Source organism: Chionomys nivalis, chromosome 15 (assembly GCF_950005125.1).
Source record: "Chionomys nivalis chromosome 15, mChiNiv1.1, whole genome shotgun sequence".
In the NCBI taxonomy this organism is placed as follows: domain Eukaryota; kingdom Metazoa; phylum Chordata; class Mammalia; order Rodentia; family Cricetidae; genus Chionomys; species Chionomys nivalis.
The window spans coordinates 26,573,081-26,597,651 of NC_080100.1; the positions used below are offsets into that span (position 1 = coordinate 26,573,081).

Sequence of the window (24,571 nt, forward strand, 5' to 3'; positions counted from 1 at the left end):
TACAATTTTGTATTGTGTACCATTAGTCAATGTTTTTCAATAGACAGGTGGGTTTTCAAATATCTATTCAAATGGAAGCATCCTTTGCTAGTAGGAATTGGAATTTAAAGTGTAAATGGTAATGTCTTCCCCCCTTCACTTTGGTCATTGTCTGGAGAAGCAAAGAAATGATACAATGTACGTGAATGTACTTTGACACTCTCAAAATATTTAACACACTTAAGGTATTGCAAGATGTTCGCTATAGCAGGCTGGATATGGATACTTCACGTCAGAGGGGAGAGCCTTTCTGGCTGTTGTAAAACATTCTAGAGAACACTTGGAAGTACTTGGAGAATAACAAAGGAACAAGAAGTCTGAACGACTTGTCCAAGTCCATGAACTAATAAAATACCATCGCTGGATTCCCACCCAGCCACTTCCAAGCTTACAATGTGCCTGTTTTAAATCTCTCACAAGGTCATTCATTATCCCTGTTCCCCAGTAAACACATAAGCAGCAAGACCAGCATTAAGCTCTGAAGTCTTGCTCTCCAGAAGTCAAGAGCCTCTTTCTTACTTTCTAGGAGGGGTTGATGGAGGTTGGAGTTGTTGGTCCTCTTGGGGCCCCTGCATTCAAGGGAAGAAATCAAGGAGTCGAGAATGCAATAATCCCCGTCCCAGTGCTGGTGGAAAGGCCTGTATTGGAGAAACAACTGAAAGCCGGCAATGTGAAGACCAGGACTTGGAGCACTTGCGGTAATGGAGACCAAACTTCTTGGCTGTTACGTCGAGAATATATCCTATGCAGTGAGCACAAGGTTGATGATAGCTGCCCTTAGATGACCAGCAGGGGAGTGGTGATTTTTACCACTGTTTGCTTTGTCCCTTAGCACTGAAGGCTGGTCATGGTCAGTATCACTGACTGTGAACTTCAGGTGTTCCAGACACCAGGGATATACAAGGCTAGTAATTGGGAGTGGGCTGGTGGCTTTGCCTCCTCCTTGCTGTGTAGCCCTGAGCAAGTCACTTGACCGACCCTTAAAGTCAGAATAATAGTTGTAGGTAAACCGATAATATGATATAAGAGCTAAATGAAATCCACCACGTAAAAGTGACTGACACAGGCTTGTGGAAAACGCCAATAAACATGTAGATGGTCAGGTACAGCACTGTCTCCTACTTTCTTGATCTCTGGCACAAGCATAAAGTCAGACACTTTAGATGGATGATATTTTGCCTGACTGGTCTAGTGATGATCTGACTCTAACTTTACATTGGTGAGGATCAAGCAGAAGCTCTCTCAGCTTTCTTGATTGAAGTGAACCTCTATGCCAGACTTATTTTAAAGCATTTACTTATTCACTTAATTGAGCCCGGGTTTCATGTAGCCCGGGCTGTCCTCAAACTCGCCAGGTGAATAAGGATGGTCTTGAACTCCTGATCTTTCCAAGCGTTGGGATTATGGTTTGCGTCACTAGGACCACGATTTTTGTTTTCTTTGTTTTTGTTTTCTGTTGCAGAGTTATTTTATTTTTCTAAGCATGGAGGCAATTTTATTAGAGTTTAAAAGAAACACTCTTATGGCGAGTGAGCTATAAATCTCATCAACTTCCCAGAGGAGAAAAATGGAAGAGTAAAGAGGGAAGGAAGGAAGGGGGGAAGGGAAGGAAGGAAGAAAGGGAGGGAGGGAGAAAAGAAGGAAGGGGAGGAAAGAAGGAAGAAAGCCATGCTATTTAAACTAACATGGAGGTCAGACATGTGACACACTAGCAGTCATGTGATGGGGAGGGGAGCTTTAGGGAACAAAGAAAAAAGTGTCACACGCAGGGAAATCCAAAGTTGAGCAGAGACAGACAGACAGACAAGGAAAAGCTATATTTCCCTGAGTAGTTAATGTGTGAAGCAACATGGTGGTGCTCTATAAGAGACCATGCTAGGGAGTGCTCAGCGAAGGCAAAGTATAGTATCTCAATAAAGGGATAATTATTCTGCCTAACAGAAATATTATTCTGTCTAAATATAGCATAGCTTAAGGTGAGCCTGCCCACTTAGGGGCCAAGTGATTGATCTGGCTTCACTAAAATTTTTGGTCTCCCTAGAGACTTTATTATTTTGACCAGAAGGCGTTTTTTTTTTCTCTTTTAAAATTATTTTCTTACTTTTAATTTTGTATATGTATATGTAGGTGCCCATACCCAAGAAGGTTAGAGGTTAAAGATTCCCCTGGAGCTAGAGTTCCAGGCTGTTATAAGCCCTCTGACTTGGAGGCTGGGAACAGCACTCTGGTCCTCTGCAAGGACAGTAAGTCTCCTCGACCACTGGGCTATCTCTCCAGCCCCAGAGGAGTTTCCTCCTACTGCGGCTTTATTGTTGTAAAGTCGTAACCCTAAAATCATTTAGGAGCCAGACCATGGATCACAGCCCTCAGTGCTTCTGGAATCCATAGTACCTGGCAAAGATGAGTTGGCCAACGAGGTACAAAGTAATTTTTGGCTTTTAGCCACAAAAGAAACAGGCTCCTTTTCTTTTGGGTCTTTTGAGTCAATTTTTATCTCCTCATCATTTCCACTCTGAAGAAAAAAAATGCTAGTTGCCATTTTGGAATTGGAGTAATGACTGATCTCATTTTAGACAGCTGAATGGGGGTATCGTGTGTGGCATTTGTGGTACTTTTCCAGTGGACCTATCTGAAAGACTCCCAAAGTGCATTTGTTGGTCCATTTGTGCCACATTCCAAAAGTTCAGAAACTATACAAAAGATTTCAGTAAGATAATTTGGAGGCCATGTGAGTTAACGAAAGAAACAAGGTGTGTGATAAATGAAAGCATAGGCTGCCTTGACCTTCGGTCTTTCATGCCTTGTAAAATGACAATAACCAGTGTCAATGGGGAAGGACATGTGGGTTATTGTGAGAATGCACTGTACCTCCAAGAGGATGAGTGTGGGAAGTCGGTCTCTGCCTTTTACACAGAACTAAGTCTATCAGATGGAGGAATAACAAACCTTTATATACAAAGCCAGAGAGTAGGGGAACATTTTAAAGGAGACATGGAAGTGAACTCTGCCTCCTGTTCTTCTTTCTTCTTCTTCTTCTTCTTCTTCTTCTTCTTCTTCTTCTTCTTCTTCTTCTTCTTCTTCTTCTTCTTCTTCTTCTTCTTCTTCTTCTTCTTCTTCTCCTTCTCCTCCTCCTCCTCCTCCTCCTCCTCCTCCTCCTCCTCCTCCTCCTCCTCCTCTTCTTCTTCTTCTCCTCCTCCTCCTCTAATGAGGGAATGTGTTCTCCTGATTGGTAGATATAGGAAATTTTTGATTATTACTTCACATTTCTGGTTTCCTTGGGGTGTTGCAAAAGATGAAAAATTTGGCTGAGAAGGAAGTGTCACAGCCTACTTGGGTTCCTCTCATTCAGATTTCGCTCGCTGGAGAGGACTGGTAGTAAAATGAGCACAGAGACACCATGGACAATCACTGTTTAGTGATGGTGTCTCCATTATCATTACAATTCTAAGCTTCTGCTGGAATGATCACAGTGATGGTAAATTTTCAAGAATACTGTGGTGATGTGGCGTTAAAGATCTCTGCTCCTTTTAGACTTGCTATTCTTTCACCAGGTAGATAGAATTAATTTTGTGATCAAAGAATTTCAGAACCCAACAGCAGGAGACAGCAATATCTGAAAGAGATAAACTCTAGAAATCATATAATGTGGATGCATTACCCAAAGGCTTTCATCTTTCTTCCTTCTTGCTTCTCATACTACTGATCCTGTAGATACTTAAATCACTGTCTTTTGCTAGATTGAGTTTATACCCAAGGTATTCAAAAAATATAATGTGGTCACATATTTGGTTCTGAGAATGACCAAAATATTTACCCATGGTCTTGTACTTTCTACTTGCATATGTTCAGATATAAATGGAAAATATAGTATAATATAATATAATATACTATCTAAATTGTGGAAACCAATCACATTGCTTTCCATTTGTTTCTGTTTTTTTTTTCCTTCCAGATTACTTGAACCACATTGCTTTCCTTTGTCTTTGGTTCCCAAAGGATTCTGCCCATCACCTCCTGCCTTAAAAGATGGATTTGTTCAAGTTGGTTATGAAAAGATATCTTTTTCCTTTATAAATATTACTGCTTTTGTCTCTTGGCTATAATCTATCTCCTTCTCCCCGGTGAAATAGTGGTAAACTATTTTATAGGTGCTTAAACTTCAGTAGTGGAGGACTTCATTTGTGACATTTCTTCTTTGTCCCAAGGTGATTCAAATTTTGTAGAAGGTAACATTCCTTCTATGGTCTGGGATGTCACTACTGCCACCTAATGAATGGGAGCTACCATCATACCGGAGGGCTAGTCAACATTGCCAATGTTACTGTGTGAATGTACACACAAATTCTTAAGACTAAAGAATCTTCTTTATTCTTTTCATTGAAAAAGGCTTATCTTAAAAAGTTTCATCATGATGTATTTTATTTACCTCCAGAGATATTTTTAACCACTGTCTGATGGATGGAGGCTATTGTACTTTTACCAATCTTTATTGTCATGAAAGGACCCTGGTCATTTCCATTGGTTGTTCTAGTAATGTCACTTGGCATTGTGATGGTCTTAATTAGTTCTGCTCCAAGTTTTTCTTACAATTGAGTTTTGAGTCCAAATTCAATGAGATCTTTTGATGGCTCACACAATAGATATGCTTCATGAGGATGCCTTCAATGCTGCCAACTTTATCTCCTTCAGGGAACATTTTGATTCTTAAATTCTAGGCTCTTAAGCTTTCAATAATGAGAGTTTGCTTAAGTTTCCACAAATGTATATATTGTTGAGAAAATGAGGAGGCAGAGGAAGAAGGAGATGAGGTAGAGAGTGGTAGAATGTTCTACACACTCACCATGATCTGTGGAGCTTGAATGAAACACGTTTAGAGCAATATATTGCAAACTCATACATCTTAGCCTCTGAAGCTCTTTTACTTTTTTAAGGAGCCAACATTTTTAAATACTGTTTCAGAATGTCCACATAGGTCACTGAGGAGCCTCCGAAGAGACAGTGCTTGATTCCCATCCTCCAACCCTTTCGGACTCAGTAGGTGGCAGGTGGAGCCTGGAAATCTTCTTTCCTGGTTTCTGAAAGTGGTTTCTGTATAGAAATATTTGGATGGTGTTGAGTCAAACCTCCTCATCATGAAGTCCCTCTTGCAACGTAGCAGAAGGCCTCAGGGCTACAGTAAAAAAAACTGACATGTACCTTCTCTATTGTTTTCTTTAGCTTCTATGAAGGAGGCAGACTAAGTCTGGAGTACTATGTCTGGCAATGATAATGAGGCACCAGAAAAGTGAAATTTCCCCAGGGTGGGGAGAACCAGAGAGTAAGGAAGGAAGCAAGAACCCCAAATATGGTTATTAAAATTATCTCCTCTTAGGCTGGGATTTGAAATTCCTTCCTTTATTATGACAATTTCCCTCCCAACATTATAGGCTAATAACATATGTAATCCATTCATAGCAGCGTTTCCATAACTATAGTGAAGAGTGGGAGGAGATGAACAGCATGGTTTTTATTTTAAGTAATCAGTGAGCTAGGTGTGGTAGCACATGGTGGTAATCCCAGCACTTGGGAGTTAGAAGGGGAAGGTTCTGAGCTTGAGGCCAGGTAGGGCTCCTTAGCAAATTTCAGGTTAGCCTGAGAGGCACAGTGAGACCCTATCTCAAAAAGCAAAGCAAACAACGACCTGGTAAAATATCATCAATGAGAAAGACTTTCATGATGATATTGAGAAGATGGGAATATTTTTGTTATGCTGATATTTTATTAGGTAGCATTGTCAATGAACAGAATATGCATCCTTCAGATGAAGAATTGATGGGAAAAAAAAACTGCTTCCAAAATCTGATGGCAAACTGCTTTTTACTGCAAGTGTAAGGGAAGGAAATCACTATAATAGTGTCCACTAAAGTGATTTTAGTCAAATGCTCAGTGCAGCACTTGATATTTGGGGAACAGTCTATACATCTGCTATATGTTGGCATTTATGGCTTTATTTCAATCAATGGTGGTACTAGTGTTGTTGAATAGACCCTTACAGGGTAAAATGCTTTATATTGGTTTTCTAAATCAATTGCTTGAAAGCAGGTTCACCAATGCTTAAAGTTAATTATGGTTTGTAGGACAAATAAGCCTAAAGAAACATTTCATTAATGAGAAACATGCAAACTCAACCTTTCTCCATCTTTTGCCTTTGTTTAGGATGAAGGTACCATGTTTCCTGTTGGGAAAACCATAGTATATGCTTGCAATGAAGGGTATTCCCTTGTTGGAGATCCCATTGCCAGATGTGGAGAAGATTTGCAGTGGCTTGTCGGAGAAATGCGTTGTCAGAGTGAGTGGTCTTGGCTGTAGGATATATCCTAAGGTGACAGAATGATAGAGAAAGAGGTGAATCAAGATAAATAGCACTCATGTTAACCCCAATACTCTAGAACAAATCACTGCCAACTCTATGACATCAGCAACTCATCTCCTTTTCCTGAAAGGCTGTCAGGAGCCTGCATCAGCTGTTTTTCTCACCACAGTGACAAAGATACCAGGTCAAAGCAAGTTAAGGAAATAAAGACTTATGTTGGCTCACAGTTCACAGGGAAGGTATATTCATGATGAGGAAGCCTTGGTGGAGGGAGATTGGGTGGCTGTTCCCATAGCATCCTCAGCCAGAAAGCTGAGAGAAATGGATGCTGGTGCTCAAATCACTGTATGTATAATACTTTATATAATTTGCTTTGCTTTTCATGGTAAGTATTTCTATTGGTTTATCTTTCACTCATAAATTTTCTGCGTAATCGTGGTTATAGTTTTTTTTTAAAAGAATCCTATTGAATTGTTAATATTTTGTATATTTATATTTTCCTATTTTTTGTTTTGTTTTGTTATGTTTTTCGAGACAAGGTTTCTCTGTGTGGCCCTGGCTGCCCTGGAACTCATGCTGCAGACCAGGATGGCCTCGAACTCAGAGATCTCCCTTCCTCTGACTCTCGAGTGCGCACCACTACTGCCTTTGCTATTTTCCAGTGTTCTGTGGAAAATTTCCATCTTGTCATTTAGTTTTTTTTTTGTTTTGTTTTTGTTTTGTTTTCGAGGAAAAATTTTACTCAATAGTCAAGCTGTCACGGAATTCACCTGATCACAACTAATGGCAGTCCTTCTGCCTCAGCCTCCTAGGGCTGAAAAATGACACTTGACATCATTTAGATTTCTCAACAAAGTAACTGTGGTTTTTTCAAGGCGCTAGTTAATAAATTTCTAGCAATCTCTTTATTTGCACCTCTTGTTTCTGTTTTATTTTTAGTGGTCAAACTTTGGTCAGTCTTATGTTTTTTTTTATTATTTTTATTTATTTATTTTTTTATTTTTGAGACAGGGTTTCTCCGTAGCTTTTTGGTTCCTGTCCTGGGACTAGCTCTTGTAGACCAGGCTGGCCTCGAACTCACAGAGATCCGCCTGCCTCTGCCTCCCGAGTGCTGGGATTAAAGGCGTGCGCCACCACCGCCCGGCGTGTCTTATGTTTTTGAACGTTAGATTAGTTCTAACCAAATGCCACTCTACACATGAAAACTTTAAGAACAATTTGAGGCTTTGATGACATCTTTGGAGGCGGCAACAATGAAGCAGCTTTTCGACTGGTTAACCTTTATTCCAATGGTGTCTAGTCACTAAGTGCTCGCGAGGAAAAGTCTGGACTTTCTTCTTGGCTGTTTGCCCCGCCCTCTTTTTCTTGACAGTATGAGAGCCCTGGATTCTCTACCCTGTGACTCTAATGCAGGCTCCAGAAACAGTTTAATCTTTGAGCTGCAGTTTTCCCCCCAGGTTGTCTGTTCTACCTTACCTTCTTAGTTTTTATTTTGTGTTAGTTTATCAAACTTGCAAATACCGCATGGAGAAAAGCATTGCCCGATCTGTAACCACTGCCTTAGATTTCTCCTCCCTGAAGTCTTGGACCTTTGAATCTGCACTCGTTTGACAACTCTCTGAGTCTCAGAAACATTTTCCTTTAATCTTGAGCAAACATCCTATCTGTCTAGGTCGGAGAGAGGCTGAAGGACATTCTCGTAATAGATCTGGCAGATGTATCACGCCAGAAACAAACTCACGGCCAGATTTTGAAGGCACAGCATGTGACCAGTACTTAGCTTTATCTACCAGTACACAACCCATTGGACAAAATACAGGCACTTAATAAATGATAAATACTGTGTTTGTATAAATGAATGAACGGGCCTTCTGATAAAGTCAGGGCTGAAACAGCAACGTCGTACTTGTCCGAAATCCATGAGGGACTTGGCAAAGATTCCTGTTTCCAGTCATGGTTCCTGACCTGCTCTTCCTAACTATGTATATTTCTCACTTTTTTTTTTCTCCTGCTGTTTTGTTTTTAAATAGATTTGGACTAATGAATGCCATTAAGGGAAAGTTTGAAATGGGAAGAATACAGAGCACTGCGTACTTTCAGGGTTGCAAGGTGAAAGGTGGTGCTTTAGATTTGTCGAGAATGACACATCTAATTAGAGCGAATGATATGCAAATGAGCGAAGCTCTTGGGGGAAGTTCTGGTGGGACCTCACCTCACCACAGAGATAAGAGGCAGCTGTGAAGGCTGCGTTTAGCAGCAGCCTGGGCTTTGGGACTCTATTTGTAGGCTTGCTCATTTTAGGTTGTCACATTGCTTTGAGGGCAGGGGAAGGAGATGACAGCTGTTTTGTCTTCAGTCATTCGCCGGTCAATTATGTGTCAGACACCTCAGAGTCTGCCTTTGAAAGCGCCCTATGAGTAGACTCTGTTTTCCCTGCTTCTCTGATGCAAAAAGGCAGAGCCTGGGTCTTAGCACACAGCCAGGTTGTCTTTAAAAAGGTTGTTTGGGGAAGCAGTGACCCTTGCATTGTGTTCTCCTTCATCTTCAGAAATTGCCTGCGCTCTCCCTGTATTGATGAATGGCTTGCAGAGCCACCCCCAGAAACCCTTTTACACGGTCGGTGAGAAGGTGACCCTCTCCTGTGCCGCTGGCATGTCCTTAGAAGGTCCTTCAGCATTCCTGTGCGGCTCCAGCCTTAAGTGGAGTCCTGAGCTGAAGAATGCCCGCTGTGTGCAAAAAGGTGAGTGGTCCCTGTGTCTCCTCAGTGCCACCTGTGCTCAGACAGGTGAACGTCCTTATGGTGACCGTCACATCATTCTCTGCATCTGGCTCCCTGGGAGGAGGAGGTCAGTGTGTAGATGGTGTAACAGCCATTTACGGTTCACGATAGACTCGTGGAGTGCAGGGGCAGGAGAAGATGCCGCACACAGAATTTCACTCCTCCATAGAAAGTTATATCTGCCAGAGTACCAAGAAGGCTTTTTGCCAGCTGATGTTTAGTTTTCTTCTGATGTCCGAAACTCAGAGTCAACATGATAATTTATTTTCAACTTTGAATGCTTTGTTTCTGGAATCTCAGAGTTTATTGATATTAAAGTTGAAAATTTGAAAGGCATTTGTGTTTAACACCGCAAAGTAGACATTAGTCAAAGAAAAATCTTGTTGTTAGTGAAGCAACTCTTTGTGAGGGTAAGGAAGAATTAAGTTTTCAGGAAGAAGGAAAAGATGAGAATCTAGGTGGCTCAGCAGGTAGAGCTTCCTTTATTTAATACCAGAGAGGTGATGTCTCTAATCCTAGTCACCCCAAGATGAAGGCATAGGACCCAATCTCTCAATGACTGGAGTTCAAGAGATGCAGATCTAGGCTTTAGGTTAATGTTTTTGTAGCTAAGGATAGGGAAGGGGCATGAGGGCCTTGTTAGGGGCAGAGTGGGGGGGAGGTAGCTGTTTTTCTTAGATGAGCTATGTGATTGCAGGGTCTGCTGTCTCTACAACCACTAGCTCCTGGAGTTGGTGTCAGATCCCGAATAGCTGCTTGCTGGGACTTTGAGCTCAGTTTCAGGCCCTTGGCTTTCAGCTGAGAGTGGGGGTGTGGGAGCTGGGGGGGGCTTCTTTTACTCTTAGCAAACTATTATTCTAAGCATTAGTCACTTGCGAATATTCTTTTAAGAAGCCAAGATAAATTGGGTGTTGTGGTGCACATCTTTAATCCCACCACTCAGAGGCAGAGGAGGTAGATCTTTGTGAGCTGGAGATCAACCTTGTCTACCTAGTGAATTCCAGGACAGTCAGGGGTATGTAGAGAGACCTTGTCTCAAAAAACAAACACCAAAGACAGTAAAAAACAATTTAGGAAGACAAAATTATGTATTTTCAGAGGTTTTGAAATGGGCCGAATATGTTTTTAAAGTTTATTCATTGAGTGATTATATATTGATAAATGTGAGTGTGTTATTTACTTAATAATTTAAGAAGATGAATTTGTTTGTATTGTGTGTGTATGCATGTTTCGCCTGCATGTATGTAAGTGCACTGCATGTGTGACCAAGGCATGCAGAGGCTAAAAGAGAGCACTGGAAGCCCTGGAATTGCAGTTAAGGACAGTAGTGAGAGGTGTGTGTGTGACACGGGCTGAGCCCAGGGCTGCTCAAGAACAGCAAGTCCTCCTGACTGCTGCTCCAGCTCTCCAGCCTGGAAAGATGCTTTTAGTAATTATAACCAGGAAAGAGGGAAATCTCATGGACGTGCTATTCTACATAATATGTCATCAGTATAAACATTTTAATGCACAACTAAAATCTGTCTGTACTTAGGAGGATGAAGTACTAGATTCTATAACAAACCCAGTTAAGTGAATTCGATGCTTACAACAGAAAAGATCAGACTTCTTGGAACCCTATTCCCCTGCATTAGACCTGAACTGTGGTGACGTACAGACAGTAGAGAGGAGGAGAGTGGATTAATGGAGAGTACCTTCTGCATTAGCTCTGGTGCGAACTCTCTTCTGAACACATCAGAAAACAATTGCTGTCTCCTGCATTCCCTCTAGCATAGCGTTGTGTCAAGTAAGGCACCTGTACCTGTGATTCTAAGAGGAAAGAGAACAATATACACTTAATGAAGATATATTTTGGTTCCAGAGGAAATTAGGTAGCTGTTTTTCTGAAATGCTTGCTTCTGTCACTTTATTGTATAATTTAGTGTGCTCCATCCCCCCACTCAGTAAAAGAAAATGGTATTATGGTTGGTTCTAATTAAGGATGTTTTATGGACCTGTGTATTTTTCTGAATATGTAGATAATAAAAATAGGTGCACTTAAAATAAACCTATAACAAACTAAAGTTCCCATGTTTATCAGCCTTCAGAGCTAGTGCTTTAAAATATTAGTTGAGCACGGGGATGGGGAGATGGCTCAGAGAGTGCAGTGTCTGCTGCAAAGGCGCTAGGAGCCCAGTTCAGATCTGCAGCTTTCAGAGAAAAGCCGGGTGTTGTGCTATCCTTACTCCCAGCACTGAGGGCGTGGGGACAGGCGGATGCTGGCAGCTGGCTGGTTGGCCAGTCCAGCCAAAATGGTGAGCTCCAGGTGCAGAGATATGCCTTGTTTCAAAAATAAGGTTCAGGGTGATAAAGACACCCCAACATTGATCTCTTGCTTCCATATACGCATACACTTGCACGCATGCACATGCACACTCACACATAGGCACACACACATACTAACACACATATACACATACCACCACCACCACACACACCTCTAACACACACACATATAGACACACACACATAGTAACACGCACATTCACATTCACACATACCACCACCAAAACCCACACCTCTAACACACACATTCACACTCACACATAGACACACACACATAATAACACGCATTCATATACACACTCACTACCACCAACACCCACACCTCTAACACACATGTTCACACACACACATACACACCACCATTACCACCACACACACAATATTAAATAATAAGTGAATAATGTACTAGCCTCTGAATATTTAATCCTTTAGAAACCGTGCTAAGCGCACGAACACATGCATGTTCCACACACATACAAACTCACACACAAATATCAGCTAAGTGATAGATATGTGAATGAAGTACTAGATCTTTTAATGTCTAAATATTGAGTCATTTAAGAATTTTGCTAAGATATACATAAGATTCACTATTTTAATCATTTTAATACGCAGATAACTAATATAAAGCACACCCCGTGATGAATAGCTATCATCTCTACCTGTCTCCAAGATTTTGCATATAAATGTGTTTTGATCTAGCAAATAAAATAAAAAATATTTCAACCAAACAATCACAACTTCTGGGAGTGCAAGGAACCCTTATACACTACTAATGGGAATGTAAATTAGTCCAATCACTTTGGAAACCAGTTCACAGATGCCTCAAAAAAATCAAAACTAGAGGGGCTGGAGAGATGGCTCAGTGGTTAAGAGCACCGCCTGCTCTTCCAAAGGTCCTGAGTTCAATTCCCAGCAACCACATGGTGGCTCACAACCATCTGTAATGAGATCTGGTGCCCTCTTCTGGCCTGCAGGCAGAGTACTGAGACTATCGTATACATAATAAATAAATCTTTAAAAAAAAAAATCAAAACTAGAAGTACCATATATTCCAATGACACTACTTACCTGATGGGATCTAAGTCATCATAGGACATACATACCCACACATGCATATTTATCACAGCACTCACAACAGCAAAGATGGAATCGGCTTAGATTTGTACCAACAGATGAATGAACGAACAAAATTTGATTTATTATGCACAAGACCTGCCTAAGATCAAACTGGAAAAGAAATCCCAGCATGCATGAGGAAGAAAGTCATGAAGTTCCCCTGCTAGCTGAGAAGCTGGGTAATTGATGGCTGCTGTGTGTGGAAACAGTTTTCTTCAGGAACGCAGCCTGTGAGAGGCTACCCTTGCCCCAGTAGATGGTCAAACACCCACCCACATATAGGCAGCACTAAGTGGACTCACTGGGTTAAAAAAAAAGAGCATAAGAAGTTGGGAGGAGATAGCAGTGTGTGGGGGAGGAGAGTAGAAGTATTCGAGGGGAGAGAATGAGGTGTAAGTTTGATACTTTAAAAATATTAATATTAAATACAAATTTAAAAATTAGAACAAGAAGCCGGGCGGTGGTGGCGCACGCCTTTAATCCCAGCACTTGGGAGGCAGAGGCAGGCGGATCTCTGTGAGTTCGAGACCAGCCTGGTCTACAAGAGCTAGTTCCAGGACAGGCTCCAAAACCACAGAGAAACCCTGTCTCGAAAAACAAAAAAACAAAAAAAAATTAGAACAAGAATAAAATGTGGCATATAAACACAGAGGGGTTTTATTACCTCAAAAAGAAAACTGTATTATTTGAAAGAAAATAGTGGAGCTGGAGATCACTGTGGCAAGCAGAATGAGACAAACATGTTTTCCTCTCATATGTACAATGCACACTTAGAAATATGTGTGTGAGACTTGGTAATGTGGCTAAGAGGTGTTGCATGTGCTATACAGGCCTGCCGACTTGAGTTTGACCCTTGGGACCCAAGTTAAAAAAAAAAAAACAGATACAGTAGTGAGTGTCTGTAATCCTAGCCCTTCTATGGTGAAATGGAAGGCTATAGGTCAGCTATCTGGAGTGTGGGGTGAAACAAGAAACCCTGTCTCCAAAATGGGTAGAAAAAGTGAACTTGCTTCTGAGAGTTGTTCTCTGACCTACACACACACACAGACACACACAGACACACACACACACGCACAGACACTGTGATACTTATGTCCCTGTGTGCACATATAAACAACAACAAAAATAAAAGCAACAGTACTAAATGTATTTGATATTAAAGTAGATGGCTATTTAGAGGGAAGAAGGGAACCAGCAAGAGGGAGAGGAAGGTGAGAGAGTAATAGGGAGCTTAATATAACAACATACAATGATTCTCATAAATGAAGATATAATGAAATCTATTAGCTTATGAGTTGTATTCATGACTTTTCTGTTGCTTTGATAAAATGCTATGACCCAAAGCAATTTACAGAAGAGTTTATTTGGTTCCAGAGGGGAAGTCTATAATGGTGTTGGTGCTGGGGGTGGGATCAGGTGACAGAGGCTGAAAGCTGGCTGATTACATCACAGCTGCACCTAGGAAGCAAAGAGGGAGAATTGGAGGTGGGGCCCCGGGTGAATTCTCAGCTTTTTTATATGGTAGATTATATTGATAGAATTTTATATATTAAACCATCCCTTCATCTCTGGGACGAAACCAGTTTGATCAAAGGCTGAATTCTCAAAGCCCATCTCTAATGGTATATTTTCACTAGGAAGACTGTACCCCTTAAAGTTTCCATATCTCCTCAGAGGGTGCCACCAAGTGCCCAAATGCATGAGCTTATGGGAGATATTTTTAATTCAGTCCAAAATACATGCTCCTAAAAAAATAGAAAACCATTTTGCTTTGAAATAATTTTAGATCTCAGAAAAGTTGCAAAATATCGATTCTATACATCTTCACCTATCTTCACTTTTTTTTAAATTGACATAACATAGTTGATGAAAGCAAAGAAACGGCCAGTTGTGGTGGCCCATATCTGTTATCTTAGTTACTGTTTTATTGCTCTTCAGAGACACTGTGACCAAAGTGACTCTTAGGAAAGGAAGAATTTAATTGGGGGTTTGCTTATAGTTTTAGACGGTTAGTCCATTATCATCATGGCAGGCATGGTGCTGGAGAAGCAGCTGAGAACTTTCCATTCCTGATCTGCAGACATCAGGCACAGAGAGAAAGAGAGAGAGAGAGAGAGAGAGAGAGAGAGAGAGAGAGAGAGAGAGAGAGAGAGAGAGAGAGACTGGGTCTGGTATGGGTATTGAAACCTCAAAGCCCACCGCTAATAACACACCTCCTCCACCAAGGACACTCTTCCTAAACCTTTCAAACAGTTTAACTGGGGATTAAGAATGAAAATATATGAGTCCATGGTGTGGATAGGGACATTCTTATTTAGACCACTTCCCAAGCCATGGTAGTATTTGACAACCGAGATAGGAGGATCTCAACTTTGAGGCTAACCTGAGCTATAAGACTTGGTCTCAAAAGCAAAGGAAACAACAAAGCAAAAACAAATTGAGAAAGTAACGTTACTAGGAGGCTACCGACTAACCTATTATTCAGAACCATGTTTCCTCCTATGCAGTTGTAATTTCTAGGATCTGATTCAGCTTCTGCTTTGCATTTGGAGTGCCATCGCATCAAGTTGAAGTGTTTAGAGAACAGGGACTGTTATTGAGATTTCTAGCTGTGGAAGACGGTTCATATTGTTACCGTTTCTCCCATTTTGTGAATTTCTTGGGAGATTGTAGTATCTTGTCTAACTTTTTCATATTTCCTACAGGAAGGGACATATGTATTCTATGCTGCTTTTACTTATAAAATTATGCCCTTAGGACAGTGAGATGGCTCAGTGTATGAAGCCACTTTCTGCCAAACTTGGTGGCCTAAGTTTGGTGCCCCAGGACTAACACAGTGGAAAGTTGTCTTTTGATCTCTACATGTGTGCCGTATACATGCACACACAGTTAAAAATAAGAAAACATGTTCTTCTAATAAAACTCTTTACAATCTACTATATAAATATCTAGTTTTATGCCCAAAAGTTTGATGCAAATAAGTTTCATTAAAATGAAGCAAGCAGAAAGTGGAAAAAAAATGAGTGTTTTAGACTTCACATTGCCATCTGCCAGAGTCAAGGCAAAGGTTTTCAATCTATGGTACTGTAAGCCACACCAAGGTGCTTTCCTAGCAAAATTCAAACAATAGTTTACTTAAAATAATGAATTTCTACATAGAATATTTTTAATGTAAGCAACTCCAGACATGAGCACACTGTTGAGGGAAGACCACATGGACATTTGCATGTGAGAGGCTCTGGTACCTTTGTACCTTGGGTACCAGAAAATTCTCCAACATATGTTCCTTTTAAAAACTAGTTTATTAAGCCGGGCGGTGGTGGCACACGCCTTTAATCCCAGCACTCAGGAGGCAGAGGCAGGCGGATCTCTGTGAGTTCGAGGCCAGCCTGGTCTACTAGTTCTGGGACAGGCACCAAAAACTACAGAGAAACCCTGTCTTGAAAATCAAAAAAAAAAAACAACAAAAAAACCAACCAAACAACAACAACAACAAAAAACCCACAAACTAGTTTATTTATTTAATGTATATAGGTGTTCTGTCTGCATGTATTTATGTGTATCACAAGCATGGTTGGTACCCACAAAAGAAGAGGACATAAGATCCCATGGAATGGGAGTTTCAGATAGTTGTGAGCTGCCATGTGGGCACTGGGAATCAGATCCAAATTCTCTGGAAAATTAAGAAGGGCTCATAAGTGCCGAACCATCGCTCCAGTGCTCTGAGTTCTTCTGTGGCTTTGTGGCCAGTGTGGGCCTTGTGGTGAAGTGTAGTCTAAAATGACAGTTTTCAAGGTTTGGTTTCGTTAAAGGGAACCTGCTTCATAACCCTGGATTCAAATGTGAACATTTGTTAAATATTTGAAATAGCTTCCATTTTTAGGCTTTTCATCTCTTGCATAGGAGCTTGTTAGCAGGGATCAAGCATCGAGTGTATGAACCGTGCATGATCAGTTCAACATGCCTGGGAAGGGGTAGCTGTTGCCACTCTGCAGGGTTTTATAGCGTGAAATGCTTCAGAGTTTTATAACGTATACATTAAATTTTCTTATTTTCTGAAATTAAAATACAATTACATCATTTTTCTGCTTCCCTTTCCTCATTCCAACCATTTCCATGCACCTGCTGGCTTTCTCTCAAATTCATGGCATTCTATTTATTTAATTGCTGTTACACACACACACACACACACACACACACACACACACACACCTAAATATGTAAATAATTTTTAACTGGAAACTATTTTTTTATATAATATATTCTGATTATGGTTTCTCTTCCCCAACTCCTCCTGCGCCCTCCCCAGATCCTTACCAAAATTCCATGCCCTTTTTCTCTTTCTTTAGAAAACAACAGGTAAACAACAACAAATTCAAACAAACCAGAATTTAAAAAAAAGAAATACGCAGACGTATACAAACTATATACACACCATAAAAACACAAAACTGGAGACCATAATATACAAGTAAAAGACCAGTAATGCAAAAAAAAAAAATGCTCCAACAAGCAATATGAGACAAAAAATTTACAGAAATACCATAGAGTTCATTGTGTGTTGTCCTCTCCCTGCTGGGCACAGAGCCCACCCTTAAGTGTGCTTAATATACCCAGGGAGATGCTACTGGAGAAAACTCATTTTTCCTTTGCAAGCAGATGCCAATTAGAGATGGCTGCTTGGTTAGGCATGAGAGGTGACAGTTTTTTTTGAATTTTTAAAATTGAAAATGCATTTTTTTTCACACAATTTTTTTCTGGTTCCCCTTCCCCCAACCTCATCCTCCCCACTACCCCACCCACCCAAATCCACACCTTTTAACTATAGGAAATCCTTACAACTGAGACTCCTATAGATCCTGATCCAGCAAGTTCTACTGTAAAACAGTTGTCTTCTACTAAGAATCACATCTCTCTTCAACGTTTCTTTCAGACACCACCCCTCTCCCACCAGCAGCTCCTGCATGTCAGCCCTGGGAGAAACTGCAGAACTCAAAGTGCGTCTGTAAAATGCCCTACGAGTGTGGGTAAGCTCTGTCTTTGGCACCTCCTCTTCCGTTCGCTTTTAGCCAGGGTAAATGGGGTGGCTTCGAACAGCTTATTGGATGAAGGTATAGCTTTGAATAGCTAAGGGTCTTTGCACTTTGGTCTGTCCCATTGCTGCCGTTGCAGGTCATACCTAGGGTGACAGCCATGGTGTTAAGCAGGATTCTAATCTGAAGGGGCAAGGCACTGAAGGGCCGCTTGAACACTGCTTGTTCTATATATAAACTGAAGCAAAATGACGGTACTGTCACCTGACGATTTAGAGCCTTGGAGGGTTAGGCTGAGATTCCCGTTGGACATAAAATTCGAAAAGCAATGCCAATAGATGATAGAGCAGCTGCTTTTCTGATGTCAGAAGCTTCCTTTCTAGATCTGCCTTCTAGGAATGCTACCAGTTTCTGGTCCCTGCTTTTAGGAGGATTTGGGAAGTAGCTCCTGGATGCCTGTGTCAGGAGCCTAGCAAGATGCAGTTTGTACAATTTGGACCTCTCCAAACCTAGGAGAGGTTTATCAGCATGCCTACAAAAACATAAGCAGAATTAAGCAAACGATAATCTCGTATGTGTGTATATCCATGCCCAGGCCTGAAAGAGGGAGAAAGACATTTATGAAATGTGAAGACAGATGCGGCTATGGCGGGATGGTTGCTAAGGAGGAGCAGACTCCCTTTAGGAACTTGAGAGGCACCACAGGTCTAATCCAGGGTTATAAACACTTCCTTCCGTGGTTAAAACCGCTCCACCAGGGCTCCACAATGACAGAATCACTCACAACTACAGGATAAGCATGGTCTCATATGGTCTTTCCATGCCAGATTTCAAAGAAGATGAGCAGGAATGGAGATGGGCCTGGGAGACATAGGAGATATTCAGTCTCTGGACCATTTTCATTTTTAAGATTAAGAACTTAAATTGGTTCACCTTTAGGAATCAAAACAGCAATTTACTGAATATTTTGTAATTTCCATGCTCCTCAAAACCAATATCTACTTCTTGAATTAATGTTAGATGATAATGATAACCTATTATTTCTTTTCATATGCAGAAAATTAGTGAGATTGTGATCAGTCCAGATATGTTTTTATCCTAGTGTCCCAACTCTGCTATTGCTGTCTTATAGCTGTTATTTATTTCAATCATTTTTTTCTCTTTCTAACTCCTTCATCTCTCTCAGTTTATTCTCACTCTGTCATTCATAGCCATGGCATGATTTTTAGTATAATTTCACAGTTTAGGATGCCAATATCAACATCGCATTGTAAAGTTTCTTCTTCTTAAACCACTATAAGTAGCTATATTCAAATTTTAAATAAAAAGAGAAAAAGATTTATCCATAATAATTTTTTTTCTACATAAGCTACTCCAGAGAAATTTAGCTCTAGGGCAAAGAGAAAAAGAAAATGAAGTATGTGAAAGTAAAATCTTCATGACAAGTATATAAAACATGCTTTGTTGTGTAAGACTTTTCCCTGCAACAATACTTTCCATATCCATCATTATTCAGAAATGGATTTTTTTTTTGTGGAGAGAATATAGGGTTCAGGGGAAATTTGAAACAAGTCTTGTATATCCAGGCTAGCCTTGAACATCTCATCCTCCTGCTTCCTTTTCTCAAATTCTGAGACTATGTGTGCCACTCTGCCCACTTTAGGGAATATTCCTTTTTAAAATGATGTTTCTAAATAGCTATATCATACCATGTCTTAGTTAGGGTTTCTACTACTGTGAAGAGACACCATGACCACAGCAACTCTTAGAAAGGAAAAACATTTTTTTGGGGTGGCTTACATTTCCAGAAGTTCAGTCCACTATCATCATAGTGAGACATGGCGGCATCCAGGCAAACACGGTGTTGAAGAAGGATCTGAGAGTCCTACATCTTGACTTGCAGAAAGTGGTCTGTCTCACTGGGCATGACTTGAGCATATATGAGACCTCAGCGTCTGCCTCCACAGTGACACACTTCCTCCAGCAAAGCCGTACCTACTCCAACACGGTCACATCCCCCAGTAGTGCCATTCCCTTTGGGAGCCATTTTCTTTCAAATCACCACAAACCATTTTAACAACAGAAAAAAAAAAACCCACACTAGCATGTTTAGTGGAAGTATTTCTAAATTCTTTGTAAGCACAGTCATGTCTATCAGCAGGGGGAGGTTACCAAGTCACAGCACAAGTGAGAAAGTCCGAAGATAGCTTGCTGGATTTGGCTCTTTTTTTCCACCCTGTTGGTTCTGGGGATCAAACTCACATCGTTAGATTTGGTGGCAAATGTCTTTATTCAACAATCTATATCACTGGATTCACACACATACACACACATATATAATCATATATATATAATCATAAATATATATTATATATATATAATCACATTGTAGGGGTTGGAGGGATGACTCAGTGATTAAGAGCACTTGCTGCTCCTCCAGAGGACCTGAATTTGCTTCCCAGAACCCACATCAGGCAAAATCATCTGTAATTCCAGCTCTAGGAAATCTCAGCCCTCTGGCTTCTGCAGGCACTTACACTCATGTGTGCACAGCCGCATGCACACAGATCTATATATACTTAATTAAAACAATACAAATAAGCCTTTAAGACAGCATCGAGAAATAGCTCCATCTTCACTTGTTTACTTAAGGACTCTAGTGAACAACGCACAATTATAGCCTCAGAGGGTTGCTGAGCTGGGAGGTCAGTGGTTTCACATAATCTCTTGGGGTTGTTTGGTCTTTGCTGGTTTTCTGTTTCCTTTGGTATCAATCCATCTGCAGTTGCTGGCAGACCTCACCTCATCCAATTTGCTGCGTCTGGTCTGTCCTAGATGAAAATAAACCAGTGCTAGGTATCTGGGCATATGAAAACTGTAAGCACATGAAGAGAAAACATAGCTTTTGTTGTTGTTGTGTTGGTTGCATTGTAGAGTCGTGAACATGAACTCTTACTTTTGTTTACCTTCCTCAGCTCTGAAGAAAATAAATCTTGCCAATAACATAATTAAAATGCTCTTTCTAGATCTTCCTTGGATGTATGTGCTCGAGACGCAAGAGGCAGAAGGGTATTGTCTCTGACCGTGTGCAAGATGCACATTCTCCACTGTCAGGGAAGAAATTACACTCTCGTTGGCAAGGACAGCTGTACTCCTCCTGCGTCAGCTGAGAAAGCTTGTGGCGCATGTCCGCCATGGAGCAAATGTGATGGTAAGGAACCTTCCATGTTTGTGACTGTACGAATGCGAAGGCGACGGTGCCAAGAGTTTTGAGCAATGTACTTTCCAATTTATCAGCAGATACCTCAAAATATTAAATATATTAGATTAGCTTGACAGTAAACTTCCTCTTGAGTTCTCTCCCCAGAGAGGGGGTTGGATGATGAGTGTCAAAGGGCAAAAATCCATTCCTGATCATCTAAGTGTCCCTCCAAGCCCCACTAATTCTCAGTATATCTTCATTGTATGCATGCATACAGGCAAAACACCCGTGTACATAAAATAAAAATGAAAAATATTAAAGGAAAAAGAGGACTTACAGAAAAATACCTTCTAAAAATTGGATCATTGTATTTTACACCCCTGTGAAGAAGTTTCCCTGGGCTGATTAGATGGCTCGGTGGGTAAAGGTGCTTATGGCTAAGTCTGACATCCTGAGTTCTGTCCCTGGAATCCACATGCACATCATGGTTTGTGAATACACACACACACATGTACACAAACACACACACATACACACATACATACATACATACAGTGGAACAAAGTAAAGTTGAAGATTTGAGCCAGGTGCTTCTCTGAGATTAAAGAAACCTCTCCTTGTTGTAAGGGGTGTTTAAAAAGTGTTAGAGTGCCAAGCTGACCCTTCTTGAAATAATCGGAATCCTGAAGAGACTAGACAAAGGAGCTGCTTTCTCAGACTGTGGTTCATTATCCCACGATATGGCTAACCAGAGATTAGCAATGATATTCAACACCACCCATACTTTGGGGAATATGGCGAAAGGGGAAGGGCTAGGCTGCAGGAACCAAGCTTCTGCCCAGGGTTTCTGTCCTTGTAGACATGGAAATAAAACTATGTGATATATAGTGACATCTGTAAGCTTCCTGATTCTCTGTCCCGTGTGCTACATGGGGACCTTTCCCTCCGTTCTTCATAATTTGCAGTAGGATGACAATATATGTAACTCTAACCACATCAGGCTCATTCCTGCTTTACTGTTCTCTGGCTGACCTGCTTATTCTCCCCCAGGGGACCCAGGTGATGGATTCCCACCAAGCTACCTCCCACATTTTATCCTTGTTTCTGATTAGTTTTTATAGGACAAGTGCCCTTCTCAATGCCATACTTTCAAAAAACTTTTTCTTCTTTTCTTTCTGTGTCTCTGAGCTTTGATTCTCCCTTCACTGTCTGCTGAAACCTTCTTATTTGGTCTGGGGAACAAGGAATTATCCTTGATTTCTGGCCACAAGGAGTGCTGCCCATATGGGGAAAGAGAGGAAGAATTCTTGACTTGGATAGACCTGCCTCAGATGTGTCTAGCCAGTAGAAAGCTTGGCACCAATTTCAAAGCGCATTTATACCAAGTGAAACAAAATAGCCCCATTTCCTGGTCTTCCTTCCTTTCCAGCAGATAGTTTATTGGATCACTCAAGGCAGGGGCTCCCTAATCACCGTGCCATTGGTTTGCAGGGAATGTGCTCTGAGTCTCCCACGTCCACAATGTGCCATTAAGTCTCTCCCACTTGTTCTTTCAGCTCAGAACAGCAAATGTGTCTGCAGAGAAGCTTCGGAGTGCCAGGAAGCAGGGTACAGCATCTGCGTGGATGTGAATGGCAAGGAGGAGACAATGTCCGAGTGTGAGGCAGGTGTCTTAAGATGCAGAGGGCAGAGCATCTCTATAACAGCCATAAAGCCCTGTGCTGAAGAAGCCCAGTAGGATCCAGGGAGCCTTGGTCCTTTTCATCAGAGTCTAATGGTCAATGAATGATGAGTTAAAACATCTGTACCTGGCACTTAGATGACTTTCCTACCATGAAGGCACCATCTTTTCTCCTTTCCCTCCGGTATATATTCCTTCCTTCTGTGTTCAGACACCTGTGCAAACAATCTTTATTTTCCTTACGGTATGAGCTACTTGTGAGCTCTTGGAAAAACATGTTGGTCTTTGACTTTGTGTGTGTGTGTGTTTGTAAAATTAAAGGATGGGACTAGAGATGGTTTCATTCTCCATTCATCCTATGATTCTGTTAAATATGAATGACCTAGTCCATGGCCTATGGATTGGTGAGAAAAACAGAAGGAACATAATTTCCTAATTAGCAAGGTTGACTTTCCTCAGTGAAATCAAACACCCCCCCCCCCACACACACACACTCACTCACACAAATTGAAAGAAACAGATGCAGTTATTTCCATCCTGAGGGGGAATGTCATGCTTTGTCCTACAAAGTCAGCCCCATGTGTGGGATCTTTATACTTGTCAGAAGATTGAACCATTCAAATGTCAGAGCAGAATTCATCATGCTGTGGTCACAGGGCACCGTCTGCTTTCTTGTCTGGGAACAAATACGATTCAGTCTTTTGGGAGGTTTTCTTTATTATGTGTCAAATGCAAGTGCTGAAATCACCTCTGTTATTCAAAGAAGCACCAGTTTCTGCTAGAGCTATTGAGTGATGCATATTTGAGAATAGTCTTCTCTAAAGTGGCTACTCCCCTAGATTTTTCCAGAAGAACACAACATTGGCATTTGGTTTATTTCTTATTCATCTTTCATCAAAAATAAACAAAAAATGAGCTGTGGGGTGAAGTGTGTGGGCTGATGTAGAATTTAAAGAATGCACAAACACTATCTCTGTATATATTTTTTGAGGCTGATAGATACATTCCAAACAAACTTAAAGTTGCTAAGAGTTAGACAACCAAGATACTGTTATTCAACTTTTTGAAGTGTATAGTGTTTGATATGACTGAGCCAGATTTAGCTTTTTATACTAGAATCTCCCTTGAGAGTTGCTGCAGATGTAATATATGGAAGATACACAGAGGTAGATTTCACTTATTGAAAACAATACATTTAACATGTTAAGCGCCCTGGTTAGAGGGAGCTGTGGGTTTAGACTTCTACCCTGCACAAAGAAGAACTAGATAAGGAATGATGTAGGAGGACCAATCTCAACATCCTCCAGTCTTTCCTTTATTTACTTTTCTAGTTTGGAGTTACATTTCAGCTACTTATGAGTACCTCCCATGTGAAAATCCAAATTCTCAAATGCTTTAAAATTGGAAACCTATTGATGACATGGCAGAAAATGTCCACAAGTGGAAAATTTTGCCTCTGTTCTCATAGTGACAGGTCACAATCAAAGTGTTAAACATATCCTAAAAAATGACCTTCAGGTTACGTGAAATCTGTCTTTAGATTTGCATCCTAGTCTCTTAAATAGTTCACCATGTACATGTGAATATTCTAAAATCCAAAAGTATCTGAAATCACAAACTCTCCTGGTCAAACCTTTTGGAAGAGCACATTTAAAGGCTAAGGTGTGTGGGAAAGAAGTTTCAACAGCATTCCTGGAGGAGACACAAAGGACTGATGAGTCACAGGAAGGATGGGAGGAGGGAAGGAGCAGTCAAAAGGCATTTTGAGGGATTTGTGTAGTGTGTGTGTGTGTGTGTCCTGCTCCAAACATTTTTATGCCTACTGACCTTTTCTCAATCCAGGCAGAGAATCCACAATTACCTACAAAGAATCAGAACAGTTGTCACAGGTCTTCAAGAAGAAAGTTATTTTTGATAATGACTCATGGAAGATATTTTGAAAATTTAAAAATAAGCTCTGTAAGCAGAAGTCTGCAAGGAAAGCAAGAAAGGACTGTTTATGTCATAAGTAAAAAAAAGGCGAAGGGAATAAATCCTTCCTG

General features: G+C 40.9%; 1 protein-coding gene across 1 annotated transcript in view; it reads left to right on the plus strand.

The window, feature by feature from the left end:
• C7 (complement C7) overlaps nucleotides 1-22,862 on the plus strand; it is a 57,356-nt gene extending 34,494 nt beyond the window's left edge. Inside the window, exons 12-18 of the mRNA XM_057789991.1 lie at nucleotides 566-737; nucleotides 3,992-4,079; nucleotides 6,235-6,367; nucleotides 8,940-9,131; nucleotides 17,547-17,640; nucleotides 20,673-20,857; nucleotides 22,405-22,862. Of these exons, the coding sequence (XP_057645974.1) occupies nucleotides 566-737; nucleotides 3,992-4,079; nucleotides 6,235-6,367; nucleotides 8,940-9,131; nucleotides 17,547-17,640; nucleotides 20,673-20,857; nucleotides 22,405-22,586 (1,046 nt within the window). The 3' untranslated portion in view covers nucleotides 22,587-22,862. The remainder of the gene's footprint in view (nucleotides 1-565; nucleotides 738-3,991; nucleotides 4,080-6,234; nucleotides 6,368-8,939; nucleotides 9,132-17,546; nucleotides 17,641-20,672; nucleotides 20,858-22,404) is intronic.
• The last annotated feature ends 1,709 nt before the right edge of the window (nucleotides 22,863-24,571 follow it).